Genomic DNA, 12,880 nt, shown 5'->3' with positions numbered 1-12,880 from the left:
GCCTGTATCTTCCTAAACATTAAAATCACGAGTAAACTTTTTTTTAAACCCCTTCCTCCATTAAGATGAAGAATCGTGTCCATTTCCCGGGTTCTGCATACCTGCATGTACCGCCACACACTTTTTTTTTTTTTTTTTGAGATGGAGTCTCACTCTGTTGTGCAGGCTGGAGTGCAATGGTGCCATCTCGGCTCACTGCAACTTCCACCTCTGGGGTTCAAGCAATTCTTCTGCCTCAGACTCCCAAGTAGCTGGGACTACAGGCGCACGCTGCCACACCCAGCTAAGTTTTTTGTATTTTAGTAGAGACTGGGTTTTACCCTGTTGCCCAGGCTAGTCTTGAACTCCTGAGCTCAGGCAGTCCACCCACCTAGGCCTCCCAAAGTGCTGGGATTACAGGCATGAACCACCGTGCCCGGCCCTGCACTCTTAAGCTCTATACCTGTTGTTAAATCTGTGTTATTTTATATTTTTAATTTTTTGTATGCAATTTGTAATAAGCCACTGTCCAAGTCAAGAAATAGCACTTATCAGTACTCCTATTGTGTACCCATCGTTGTCCCCTTCTCCTTAAAGGTAAACTTTATCCTGACCTCTGACACTGTAGTTAGCTCAATTCTTATTTTAAATTTTATATAATACTCAATGTTAAAATATATTTACATGTCATCTATAGAGGTATATTTGATATTCATCATTTAAATTTGAATCCTTATTTTTAGGTTTCTGGAAAGTATTATAAAATTATTTAGTTGACTTAAAGTTCTAGACCTAATTTTTCAAGATTAAATGGAGTCTTAAATTCTTGTACTATTTAGTTTTTATCATCATGATAAGGTTCTAAGGACACGTAGGTAATGGGCATTTCCTTTGGTAGAGTGAAGCTTATCATTTTTAATGCATTTATGTTCAGTTATTCCATAATTACAGGATGAGGTGAATTTTGGAAGCTGTTTAAAAACCTGTGCCATTGATTATTTAGAATGCATATTATAATTTTAACCAAGGAAGTGCAAGAGTTGTACTCTGAAAACAATAGAACATTCAATAGAACATTGTTGAGAGGAATGAAAAAGGCCTAAATAAATGGAAAGACATTCCATGCTATGGACTGAAGATTTGATATTGCTAAGATGGCAGCGCTTCCCCAACATGAGACACATTTTCAATGTTTGATATTGTTAAGATGGCAGTACTCCCCCAACACGGGCCATGCTTTCAATGTTTGATATTGTTAAGATGGCAGTACTCCCCCAACACGAGCCACACTTTCAGTGTTTGATATTGTTAAGATGGCAGTACTCCCCCAACACGGGCCACGCTTTCAATGTTTGATATTGTTAAGATGGCAGTACTCCCCCAACACGAGCCACACTTTCAGTGTTTGATATTGTTAAGATGGCAGTACTCCCCCAACACGGGCCATGCTTTCAATGTTTGATATTGTTAAGATGGCAGTACTCCCCCAACACGGGCCACACTTTCAGTGCAATGTCTATCAAAATTCCAACAGCCTTTGCAGAAGTGGAAAAGCTGATCTTCAAATTCACAAGGAAGTGCAAGGAGCCCTGAGGCCAAACAGTCTTGTAAAAGAACAAAGTTGAACAAACTTTCTGATTTTAAAACATGCTACAATGCAGGGCAATCAAAACAATGAGATACTGGCATGATAGACCTCTGGGTCAGTGGGATAGAAGCGAGAGCCCAGAAGTACATCTTCATTTTTATTGATTTTCAATAAAGCTGCCAAGATGACTCAATGGGGAAAAAAAGCCTTTTCAGCAAATGATAACGGGACAACTGGATAGCTGCATGTAGAAGAATGCATTGGGATCTCTGTCACACACCATCTGTAAAGATTAACTCAAAATGGATCAGACACCTAAATTTAAGTGCCAAAGTTATAAAACTTAGAAGATATTGTGGTAAATCTTTGGGACCATGGATTTGGCAGCAGTTTCTTAGATATGTCACCAAAAGCATGAGCAATTAAATCAGACTTTATCAAAATAAAAACTGTGTACATTAAAGGGCACTTTTGAGAAAGTGAAAAAACCACTCACAGAGTAGGAGAAAAGTTTATCCAAATCGCTTACCTGATAATGATCTAGTATCCCAAGCAACTCAACAAGAAAAACCAGTTTAAAGAGGATTTGAGAAGATATTTCTCCAAAGAAGATACAAAAATGGACAAATAAGCACAGGAAAAGATTATCGTTAGAGGGAAATGCAAATCAAAACCACAATTAAATACCACTTCACAGCCATTAGGTTCGTTAAGAAAAACAAACCAACAGCCAGAAAATAACAAGTGTTGGCAGGGATTTGGAGAAATTGGAAACTGCATCATTGCTGGTAGAAACACAGAATGGTGTAGCCACTCTGGAAAGCAGTTTGGCAGTTTCTAAAAATATTAAATATGGATTTACCATGGGACCCAGCAGTTCTGCTATTATGTGTGTACCCACAGAAATGAAAACACGCATTCATCTAAAAACTTGCCTAGGAACATTTGTAGCAGCGTCATTTATAATAGTCAAAAGTGAAAACAGCTCCAGTGTCCATCAACTGATGAATTGATAAATAAAATGATGTATATCCACACAATGGAATATTATTCAGCCTTAACAAAAAAATGAAAATCTGATACTTGCTACAGTGTGGATGAACCTTGAGAACATTGTGCTCTGTGAAATCAGCCAGACACAGAAGGCCATATATTGCATGATTCCATTCGTATGACGTGTCCAGAATTGGCAAATGCATAGAGATAGAAAGTAGTTAATGTTGTCAGGGACTGGGGGTGGGGAGGCAGAGAGGAATGAATGCCTGCTTAATGGATACGAAGTCTCTCTCCAGGCTGATGAAAATGTTCTGGAGTTAGATCATAGGAATGGTTGCACGACCACATGGTAAATATACTAAAAGCCACTGAGTTGCCCACTTTAAAATGGTGACTTTTATATTATGTGATTTTCATCTCAATTAAAAAAAAATGTAGAAGTTCTGAGGGATGCCAGCTATGGTAGCTCCTGTGGCTCTTTCCTGGGCCTTCTCCCTCCCTGCTGGGTTGAGGAGCTCCGGTTCACCAGTGGAGTCATCGTGCCTAAGTAGAGCTCTGTAGCTCTCAGGCTGCACATCTGTTTGGCCACACATGGGGCCTCGCAGGAGTTTTAATGTGGACTGATACGGGCATGAGGATTTCCAAAGCCCTGCAGTGTGTCTGCTGTGCACTGAAACTTGAGGACCCCTGGCCTACTCACCCTCCGATTCCCTGCAGCAGCCCCCAGAGTCGGGCGGGGACCTGCAAAGTTAGTTCTAAAATTGAGGTGATGGGAGGGGGCTGAGTTCAGAGTGCCACCTCCTTCCACACCAGCTCTGCACACTCACCTCCCTTCCACACTCACACTCGTCTGTGCAGTAGTGCAGGCTCCACGAAATTCCCTTGGAGGGAAAGAGTGGGAAGAGAGTGAGGGATAAACGATTGCAAATTGGGTGCAGTGTATACTGCTTGGGTGATGGGTGCACCAAAATCACACAAATCACCGCTAAAGAATTTACTCATGTAACAATGAACAAACACGGCCTGTTTCCCCAAAACCTATGGAAATAGAAAATTAAAAAAAAAAATTCTCTTAGGAAGAACTCTGCTTTATCTAGTATGTCCAAACTGAATGTCACGTCAGTGATGTGGCTTATTTTTTAAATAAATAAAATTTAACACATTAAGAAGGATTAGTGCCTATTTCAAAACACCTGCAACAGCTTAACATCTGATGTGAAATGTGTGGCTCCTGTTGTGACAAAGGCATGGGTACTGTGGTTTGTTAGTCACATTTATAATTGAAGGAAGAGGTATATTTCAGATAGAGGTTAGTGAGGTTAGTGAAAGTAAAGATGAGATTAGTTTTCCTTCCAAGTCCACAGACCCGTGCTGTGCTGTCTGTCTGTGGGTCCTGGTAAGGGAAGCCCAAGTGGGAACAGGACCCAGGGCTTTTCTTTGACCTGGGCTTTTGCAAACACGAGAGATGCACGGGCTGGGCATGGCGCTGGTGTGAGAGCTGCACTTTCTGTATTGACCTGATACCTGAATTCACCTTCATCTCCAGTTCCTCCTGCCTGGGAGTTGGAGGATGCCTGTTGAATGGGGACGCGGTGCGTCTCCCTCTTGGCTGTGTCTGTACTACTGCTACTGCCTACTGCTGTTCCTCAGGGACTTCCTTACATTGGGTTCCTGCCAGTCTCTGGGACCTCGATATCTCTGTTGATGGCCCAGAGAAAAACTTCCAGATGACATCTGGGCTTTGCTGTGTCTGCTGTGGTGTCATTGAAAGCTGCCTCTAAGTCTAACATCTGAGATTTTACTTTTTAACAATAAAAAGGATATAGACCTTTAGCCCACGAGTGCTAAGAATGTTATCTAAATTTTATTTTGCTTTTATTTTAATTTTATTTATATCTTGTATATTTGCAAAGGCAGACAAAAATAGAGGGCTATAAGAGTTTGGAAGGTATTCTGAATGATTAAGTTGGAAAGCACTTTCAGCATTTGGGAAAAGTATATTTTTTGCTCTTTTGTTGTTGTTGTTGAGATGGAGTCTTGCTCTGTCGCCCAGGCTGGAGTGCAGTGGCCGGATCTCAGCTCACTGCAAGCTCCGCCTCCCGGGTTCCCGCCATTCTCCTGCCTTAGCCTCCCGAGTAGCTGGGACCACAGGCACCCGCCACCTCACCCGGCTAATTTGAATTTTTTTAGTAGAGACGGGGTTTCACTGTGTTAGCCAGGATGGTCTCGATCTCCTGACCTCGTGATCTGCCCATCTCGGCCTCCCAAAGTGCTGGGATTACAGGCGTGAGCCACCGCGCCCGGCATTTTTTGCTCTTAAATGTAAGTACTGTGAAAGTAAACCAAGTTTTTCCATTGTGTTACTACTATCTGGAGAAGCTGCATGGTGAATCCTTTCTGTAACTAACCTGACTTCTTCCCCCGTAAACTGAAGGTAAACAAGTTATGCCAATATATTCAAGTTACAGGCAAAACCACTCAGTTTCCAACTGCCCTTTGGATAGTAAAGATTAGGTGCTTCGACTAGCAGCAAGAAAAGATGGGACAAGTTAAAATTAAACTCTCTTGCTTTCAAAATTGGATTTCCAGACTTGATTCACATGTTTACTTAAATGCTGTGATAATATTCTAAAACTACGTCCTTGAATTTGAAGATCCACAAAGTATGGATGAGACAGAATATCTCTGGATCTATTTAGCACCCTTGCTGTATTACTGAAATTTAAAAGTTTATCATATAAAATATCTTACACCTTTGGAATTTTTATGCCATACCTCTTGAAATATTGTAATTATAAGTTTACCTTGTAAATTATCCTTTGTTGTACAGAGAATCTGACCAATTTACTCATTCCACTGGTCCAGCTGCCATTTTATTTATTTTTATTTTTTTTGAGACGGAGTCTTGCTCTGTTGCCCAGGCTGGAGTGCAGTGGTGTGATCTTGGCTCACTGCACGCTCCACCTCCCGGGTTCACGCCATTCTCCTGCCTCAGCCTCCCGAGTAGCTGGGACTAGAGGCGCCTGCCACCACGCCCGGCTAATTTTTTTTGTATTTTTAGTAGAGATGGGGTTTCACTGTGTTAGCCAGGATGGTCTCCATCTCCTGACCTCGTGATCCTCCCGCCTTGGCCTCCCAGAGTGCTGGGATTGCAGGCGTGAGCCACTGTGCCCAGCCCATTTTATTTTGTCTAAGTGTGGCCTTAGGAGAAATCTCTTGGTAGCTGCCTGCATGATTGGCAAGTTGAAGTTGGAATTTTTTATGGTTTGTATTAATGGATCTGATTTTTAGAAGTTGCTTGCTAAGAAAATTACCCTCTTCATTTCTGTTTTTAGTAGGGAGGCCTTGGCATTTGTCCAGCAATTAATGAGAAATCATGGTACAATTATGTTTTATTTTTTTTCTTAATTCTTTCTGCGTTTGACATAATGGTGAAGATTAAAGAACCTTGAGTGGAAAATGCCTTAGCAAAATAAAAGCGTATAGCAATTATATTCTGACCTTGGTTTTTTTCCCTTCTATGACTATATATTTTTTCACAGAATTAATTATATTCTAAAGCGTACCCAGGCTCTCTGTTTGCTACGAGATGTTTGCTGCTAGAGTGATTGCGTGCTACTTTGCCCCTAGATGAAGCAGTGCTTTCATAACTTCTAAAGATGCCTGAATTGCCTGAGATTTTTTATGGTTTAAATTAAGTTTTCTTTATTGTTCATACTGATAGAAATCCGGCTGTACTCCAGCTATTAGGATAAATTAGTGTGTTGTCTGTAGAAACGAGCTCTTCTAACGGAATAACAGACATACAATTTATATGCAGTTACTCTAATCTGTAGTATGGCAAGGTACAGAGCAGTCCCGGCATGAGCACGGTGACTTAGTCGCTGCTGAGATTACTCATGGGGGCTTATTTCTATCATGGACAATTTAAGTCTATGTTAAGGTGATGACGCCTCTATGATAGCATTGCTGTTTACCCCTGAAAGGTAATGTAGATCACAAAAGTCTGAAATAGATCAGTGAATGCTTCAGTCATTTAAATTGATACTTAAAGATAAGACATTTTAGTTGAAAATAAACGTAGCAGCCTCTTCCCTGTGGTCATAAACATGTTGGCACTTATTCATGTGCCTGCTGATGCAGGAGATTGGCTGTGCCTAATTCATACTGTCTGGCCCTTAAAAGGATCAAATAGAAGATCTTGACATCATTAAGATTTAGTTTCCTGAAATACTTACTCTTGGAAGTAGATTTCTGTGAAAGAAAAAAATTGATTTTTAGTTGGTTGCCCTGGGAGAATGATGTTATTTAAAAAAACAACAATTTACTGGTAGCGTGTGTTCAGTGTTTGGCTAGAATTACTTGATTCTTTTATTAAACTTTTTTTTTTCCTAATAGAAAAGTATTTGCAGTTTAAACAGTGTTGATCACATAAGCACATACAGAGGATGAAGTTAAAATTTTCCAGTAACCCTGTCAGGACCAGACACATTCTGTTAATATTTGTATATACTGATTTTTTTCTGTGTATTTGTATGTATCATATGCATAGTATTTTGTCAACTTATTTTGTTGAAGTAAATAATGAACATTATTTTATGCCATTAAATATTTTTTGACACCAAGGCTTATTACAATGATCTCTGAAACTCTATTTTGTGAATATAATCGTCCCGTGGTATACGAGGGGAATTGGTTCTAGGACCCGCGTGGATACCAAACTCCACACGTACTCATGTCCTGCAGTCGGCCCTGTGGAACCTGTGGGTTGGGAAAGCGGGCCTCCCATACGAGTGAGTTTCACACCCTGAGGAGGCTATGTTTCTGTGTGTGCCGTTGGCTGTAAGTGGACCCGCACAGTTCAGATTGGTGTGATTCAAGGGTCAGCTGTATCTGCGATTTTTTCCTGGGAAGAACTACGCTTTTCATCAGATTATTGGAAAGGGCTGTGGTAGATAATATCTATTTTTAATGACTACATGGTAATATTTTATAATTCATTTATGTATTCCCTTGTTTTTAAGACATTTAGCATAGCATATTGGAAGTATGATATATACTGATGAAGAATATTTTATTCCAGTAATGCAAGTATAACATATTATTCAGAGTTTATTCATATTCACAAATGAAACTGTCCTGTAATGTTTTTGGTATTTTTCTAATCACATGTGCTAGTGCCAGTTTCATGAAATCAACTGAGGCCATCCTATATGTATTTCTGTGGCCTATAATACATTAAGCAACCTAAGAATTATGTCTTAAAAAGTGTTAGTAGCCCTGTGCCTTAGTGATAGTATTTTGTATTTCCAGTTTCTTCTGAAGATACTGTTTTCAGGGTCTCCTCTCTCTTGCTTCTTGGGTTAATTTTGACCATTACATTTTGCTAAGAAATCGTTAATTTTGTATTGCTATGTAATTTTTAAAGATATTCGGGATTTATGGAAAGATCACCAACAAGGCACTTGGGGTGTGATACGACTGAAATGTGTTTTACCGCCTGACTGGAGAAATTAGCCACGCATCACAGGGCAGTGCTGAGTCTTAGGCCTTCCAGCTTTTAACTGAAAATACTGCCAAATGCTGAGGTCATGGTCCCAGTGCCATTTCTCCTTCAAAGGAAGTAGGGCTCCTTGGAGAAGTGGCTGATTCTAGGTATTGGAAGAAACAGAGCTAAGCCTGCATCATGATCTATAGCAGAAAAGCAGGGCAGATCACTCGGGTCCAGTGTGAAGGACTCAGGAGCGGCTTGAAGAGGCTCCCCCTCCCCGCATAGGAGATGGAGAGCCCCAGGAAGAGCATAACTGTGATGGAGGAAGCACTGGATATGCTTAAATCAATACTCTCATGATAATTAAAAACGAATTGGTTATCATTGGAGAATGTAAACAGAGGCATTATCAGATGCTTCCTCAGCATTTTTTGATATAGTCAAATGGTTTCCTCTTTTAATCTGTTGATATAATTAATTATGGTGATATTAACAATTCCTGATGAGGCATCCTTAGCTCAGAGGAAAGGATGGTGTATTCATTAAATGGGGCTGGCCCGGCCAGTAAAGAAAAAAATGCCATCTAGGAGAAAACGTAGACTTCCCCCTTATAACATACTGTGTGCCAGGATTATATGAAGTTCCAGAGGAATTAAAGATCTAGGTAATAGGCCGGGCATGGTGGCTCCTGCCTGTAATCCCAGCACTTTGGGAGGCTGAGGCAGGCAGATCGCTTGAGCTCAGGAGTTTGAGAGCAACCTGGGCAATATGGTGAAACCCTGTCTCTACAAAAAATACAAAAAATTAGCCGGGCATGGTGGTGTGCTCCTGTGGTCCCCGTTACTTGGGAGGCTGAGGTGGGAGGATGGCTTGAGCTGGAGGGGCAGACGTTGCAGTGAGCCAAGATCGTGCCGGTGCGCTCCAGCCTGGGCCAGAGAGTGAGACCCTGTCTCAAAAAAAAAAAAAAAAAAAAAAAGATCTAGGTAATAAAAATAACTCAATAGAAATACTGAAAGAACTTGATGGAGAATATTTTCATAATCTAGGAATGGGAAGATCTTAGGAAGACAGGAAACTCAGAAACCATAAAGGGAGACAGACATTTATCTGTATATAACAAAACAGAACCAAAATATGGACCATACTATAAACAATGGCAAATGATTAACTTGGAAAAATTAAATCTCTACTATTTACTGATTCACAAATGGTCACTATTCCTAATGTACAAAGAATTTTTGTATATTGATGAGAGAACAAAATGAATAGAAAGATGGGTCAAGGGCATGAAAAGACCATTCACAGGAGAAGAATGGCAAATGGCAGTTAGAACTATGAAAATATGCTCAGCTTCGTTTTTGGTTAATGACAGCAATATAGGATAACCATGATTCCACCTAACTGGCAAAATCTAAAATGAGCCAGGATTGCAAAAACAGGACATCCTGCCCCTGGGAGTGTCAGTCTACACAGCTGTGTGGAAAGGAAACCTGGCATTGTCTATAAAAACTAAAAGCTACTTCAATTCAGCAGTTATGCTTTTATAAAACAAGTTTATAGAAATAAAAGCGCTAGTCTGTTAGGGTGTATGACTGAAAAATGAGAGTGGCCTCATTGTTGCAGTGGCAAGTAAACTGGAAGCAACAGCCATTGAATTTTGTCCTTACTACTCGGTTTCCTTTCTAACGGCGGTGCTGTAGGTGCCCATCAGGGTCAGGGCAGGGGAGCTGTGTGCCAGTGAGGAAGAAAGCTCCTGAGCACAGATGGTTCCCCAGGGAGCCACACAGGGGTCCCTTCTACAGTGCCACCTGGCTGGTGCTGGCCCCTTGTACACGTGGGTGCATGTACAGCAAGGTCTGCCCATAGAGCTTGGGACTTGTCTGTGAACAGAGGACCCCAGCCTGGGCCCCTCTGTGTTCCAGGCTTTGGGGCTCTGCAAAAGAGAGACTGCAAGGGCAGGCAGACTGATGGGAGGAGACACAGCTGCTTCCTGTGAGGGAGGGAACCCCAAACGCCTGCACTGTTACTGAGGAAGAGCTCCGTGCGGCCCAGGAAGCCTCAGTGTTAGGCTACAGAGGCTCTAATGGACATTCTGAGTCTCCAAGGAAGACATAACTTGTTTTTGTTATACTTTAGTTTTAAAAGTTTAGGAAATACATAGTTCAATTTAGAGAGATTTCCGTGTTTCATATAAGTTTTATTGTATAAATGGGTAAGAGTCTCTGTGTCTGGAGAACTTGGCTTTCTAGAATAACTTACTCTTTGATGTTGCTGTTGGTTATTATTTTGCCATAAATATCACTCTTTAATGTTTCCATGCCCCTTTGCTCTCAGTTTTTTGTAGCATCAGATCCAACAGTTAAAACAGATCGACTGTGGCATGACAAGTATACTTTGAGGAAATCGATGATTCCTTCATTTATTACGATGGATCAGTCTAGGAAGGTAGGATTAGAAGAGATTTTTGTGATTTTGATGTTTTATGGCTATGTATACTTGGATTATGTGACAAAACCAATTTCCATAAAACTTCATGCGTTTTGAGATTGTTAATGTTCTGGAGATGAAGTAAGTGCATATTAATTGAATACATCAACATAGTATGTGTTCAGTGTATCTTTGAGTTACTAGAATTCGCTCCATACTGTAGCAGGTGCCTTGTTACTTTTCAATCAATAGCCAATTTGTCGCTTAGGAATATTTGTAGATTTGGGCAATCGTTTTAAATTTACATAAAGGTAATCATAGAATGTTTTTCTTTTTAGGTCCTTTTGATAGGAAAATCAATAAATTTCTTGCACCAAGTTTGTCATGATCAGACTCCCACTACAAAGATGATAGCCGTGACCAAGTCTGCAGAGTCACCCCAGGACGGTACGATGATGCTGGTGGGATGGTGATGGTGGTGATGGTGTGATGATGGTGATGATGATGTGAGGACGGTGATGCTCATGGTAACAGTGATGATGATGACGTGGTGATGGTGATGGTGTGATGATGGGGATGATGGGGATGTGATGATAACGGTGTTGGGGATGGGTGGTGGTGATGATGATGGTGGCGTGGTGGTGGCAGTGATGGTGGTGATGATGGTGGTGGTGTGATGATGGTGAGGTGACGGTGTTGGGGATGGGTGGCGATGATGGCATGGTAGTGGCAGTGATGGTGGTGGTGATGTTGATGGTGATGTGGTGATGGTGATGGTGTGATGATGGTGAGGTGATAGTGTTGGGGATGGGTGGTGGTGATGATGGCGTGGTGGTGGCAGTGATGGTGGTGGTGATGGTGATGATGGTGAGGTGACGGTGTTGGGGATGGGTGGTGGTGATGGCGTGGTGGTGGCAGTGATGATGGTGATGGTGAGGTGACGGTGTTGGGGATGGGTGGTGATGGTGGCATGGTAGCAGTGATGGTGGTGATGATGTTGATGGTGATGATGGTGGTAATGATGATGGTGATGTGATAGTAATGACATTGATAATTGTGATGGTGATAGTAATGATATGATGATGGTGATGATAGTGGAGGTGATGGTGATGATGATGTGCTAATGTTACAGATTACTTAAAAGTGTTTTTTGTACCATAGGATTTATAGATCATTCGAATTACTCTCTAAAACACCTGAATACATAGTATTATGTATGTATATGTATAGTACTGTGTAAATTTTTAATTTCCTTTTTATACAGAGTTAAACCGTAAGTGTTGGAATAGGTATAGCTATTTTGTCCTTCTTAATTTGTGTTACTTTTTAAAATGATAAAGTGACAGTGTGTCAAAATAAGGAACAACAGAAGAAATATTGCTAATGGTAGCCCATTCTTTGGGATGCAAAGGCTTCATTTGGAGAAGAGCCAGGACTTACTGCACTTACTGTGTTTATTGCATTCAGAGTGCTGCGTGAGGGTTCAGCTTGTGTGAAGCGCTGAGGCTTTCCCTCATTCTCTTCCTTTTCCCCATTTGCTGCCTGCCCCACCCTCAGTAATTTCATGATGATGTTTTGTGTATGGCTAACTTACATTTATAGCTCTCCAGTTTTGGCTGTATTTGCTATTATATTGTCATGGTTCATTCAAAAGGTTTACTTTGCGTAGGACACTGTGGTAGCCACAGGAAAGAGATGATGACTTCACCATGACTGTTCCTTTCATGAGCTTATTAGTCTGGTCTTGGAGAGGAGATGCGTAATAAAATAACCAGTAGTCAGTAATAAAGGTGGAAAGTGATCAGGGATGTGAGATTTGCAGGTGAAGTGCTTTGGGTATTTTCAGGCAAGGCTCAACAGGAAGGCTTTGGAAAGAGGCAGAAATTGCACTGGCCGTGGAGAAGGAGGAGAATTTGGTTGTGGGTTATCATGCAGCCCAGGACAAAGGAATAACGTGCATGAAAGTGCAGATGAGAAACAGGACGAATTAGACTTATCTAAAGATTGTAGTGAAAATAAAAAGGTGTAAGTTATTGTTATTTATTAATGTGACAGACTTAAAGAGAGACAGACTAGGACCTGGTGTAGGAAGTAGGATAGGTTACTGGGTGTGGTTTTAGCTACGGGTGTTACTGGAATGACAGATGTTCTCTAACAGGACTTGGCTCTCTGGACAGGAGGGCTGGGGATCAGGAAGTCAGTGATGGCACTAGAATTCTGAGCTCATGAGGCCTAGTCGGAAGGGCAGCAGGGAATTTTGGAAGAGGATAGCACTGAGAGAGGAGTGTCATTTAGGGCAATTTGGTTTTCAGTAACTGAGAGGACTTACTAATGGAGGCTTCCAGCATGTATTGGAAATGCTGTACTGAAACTCTGGTTAAAAGTTAGGGCCAAGTATA

General features: G+C 41.2%; 1 protein-coding gene across 3 annotated transcripts in view; it reads left to right on the top strand.

Annotated features, from left to right (window-relative positions):
- TUBGCP3 (tubulin gamma complex associated protein 3) overlaps positions 1-12,880 on the top strand; it is a 96,116-nt gene that overhangs the window by 42,868 nt on the left and 40,368 nt on the right. For all 3 annotated transcript variants that reach the window (XM_025364572.1, XM_025364571.1, XM_025364573.1), the window contains exons 12-13: positions 10,389-10,499; positions 10,820-10,928. In XM_025364572.1, coding sequence (XP_025220357.1) covers positions 10,389-10,499; positions 10,820-10,928 — 220 coding nt within the window. The remainder of the gene's footprint in view (positions 1-10,388; positions 10,500-10,819; positions 10,929-12,880) is intronic.

Source organism: Theropithecus gelada, chromosome 17, assembly GCF_003255815.1.
Source record: "Theropithecus gelada isolate Dixy chromosome 17, Tgel_1.0, whole genome shotgun sequence".
In the NCBI taxonomy this organism is placed as follows: Eukaryota; Metazoa; Chordata; class Mammalia; order Primates; family Cercopithecidae; genus Theropithecus; species Theropithecus gelada.
The sequence above is the reverse complement of the archived record's forward strand: the minus strand, read 5'-3'. Positions and strand labels throughout refer to the sequence as shown.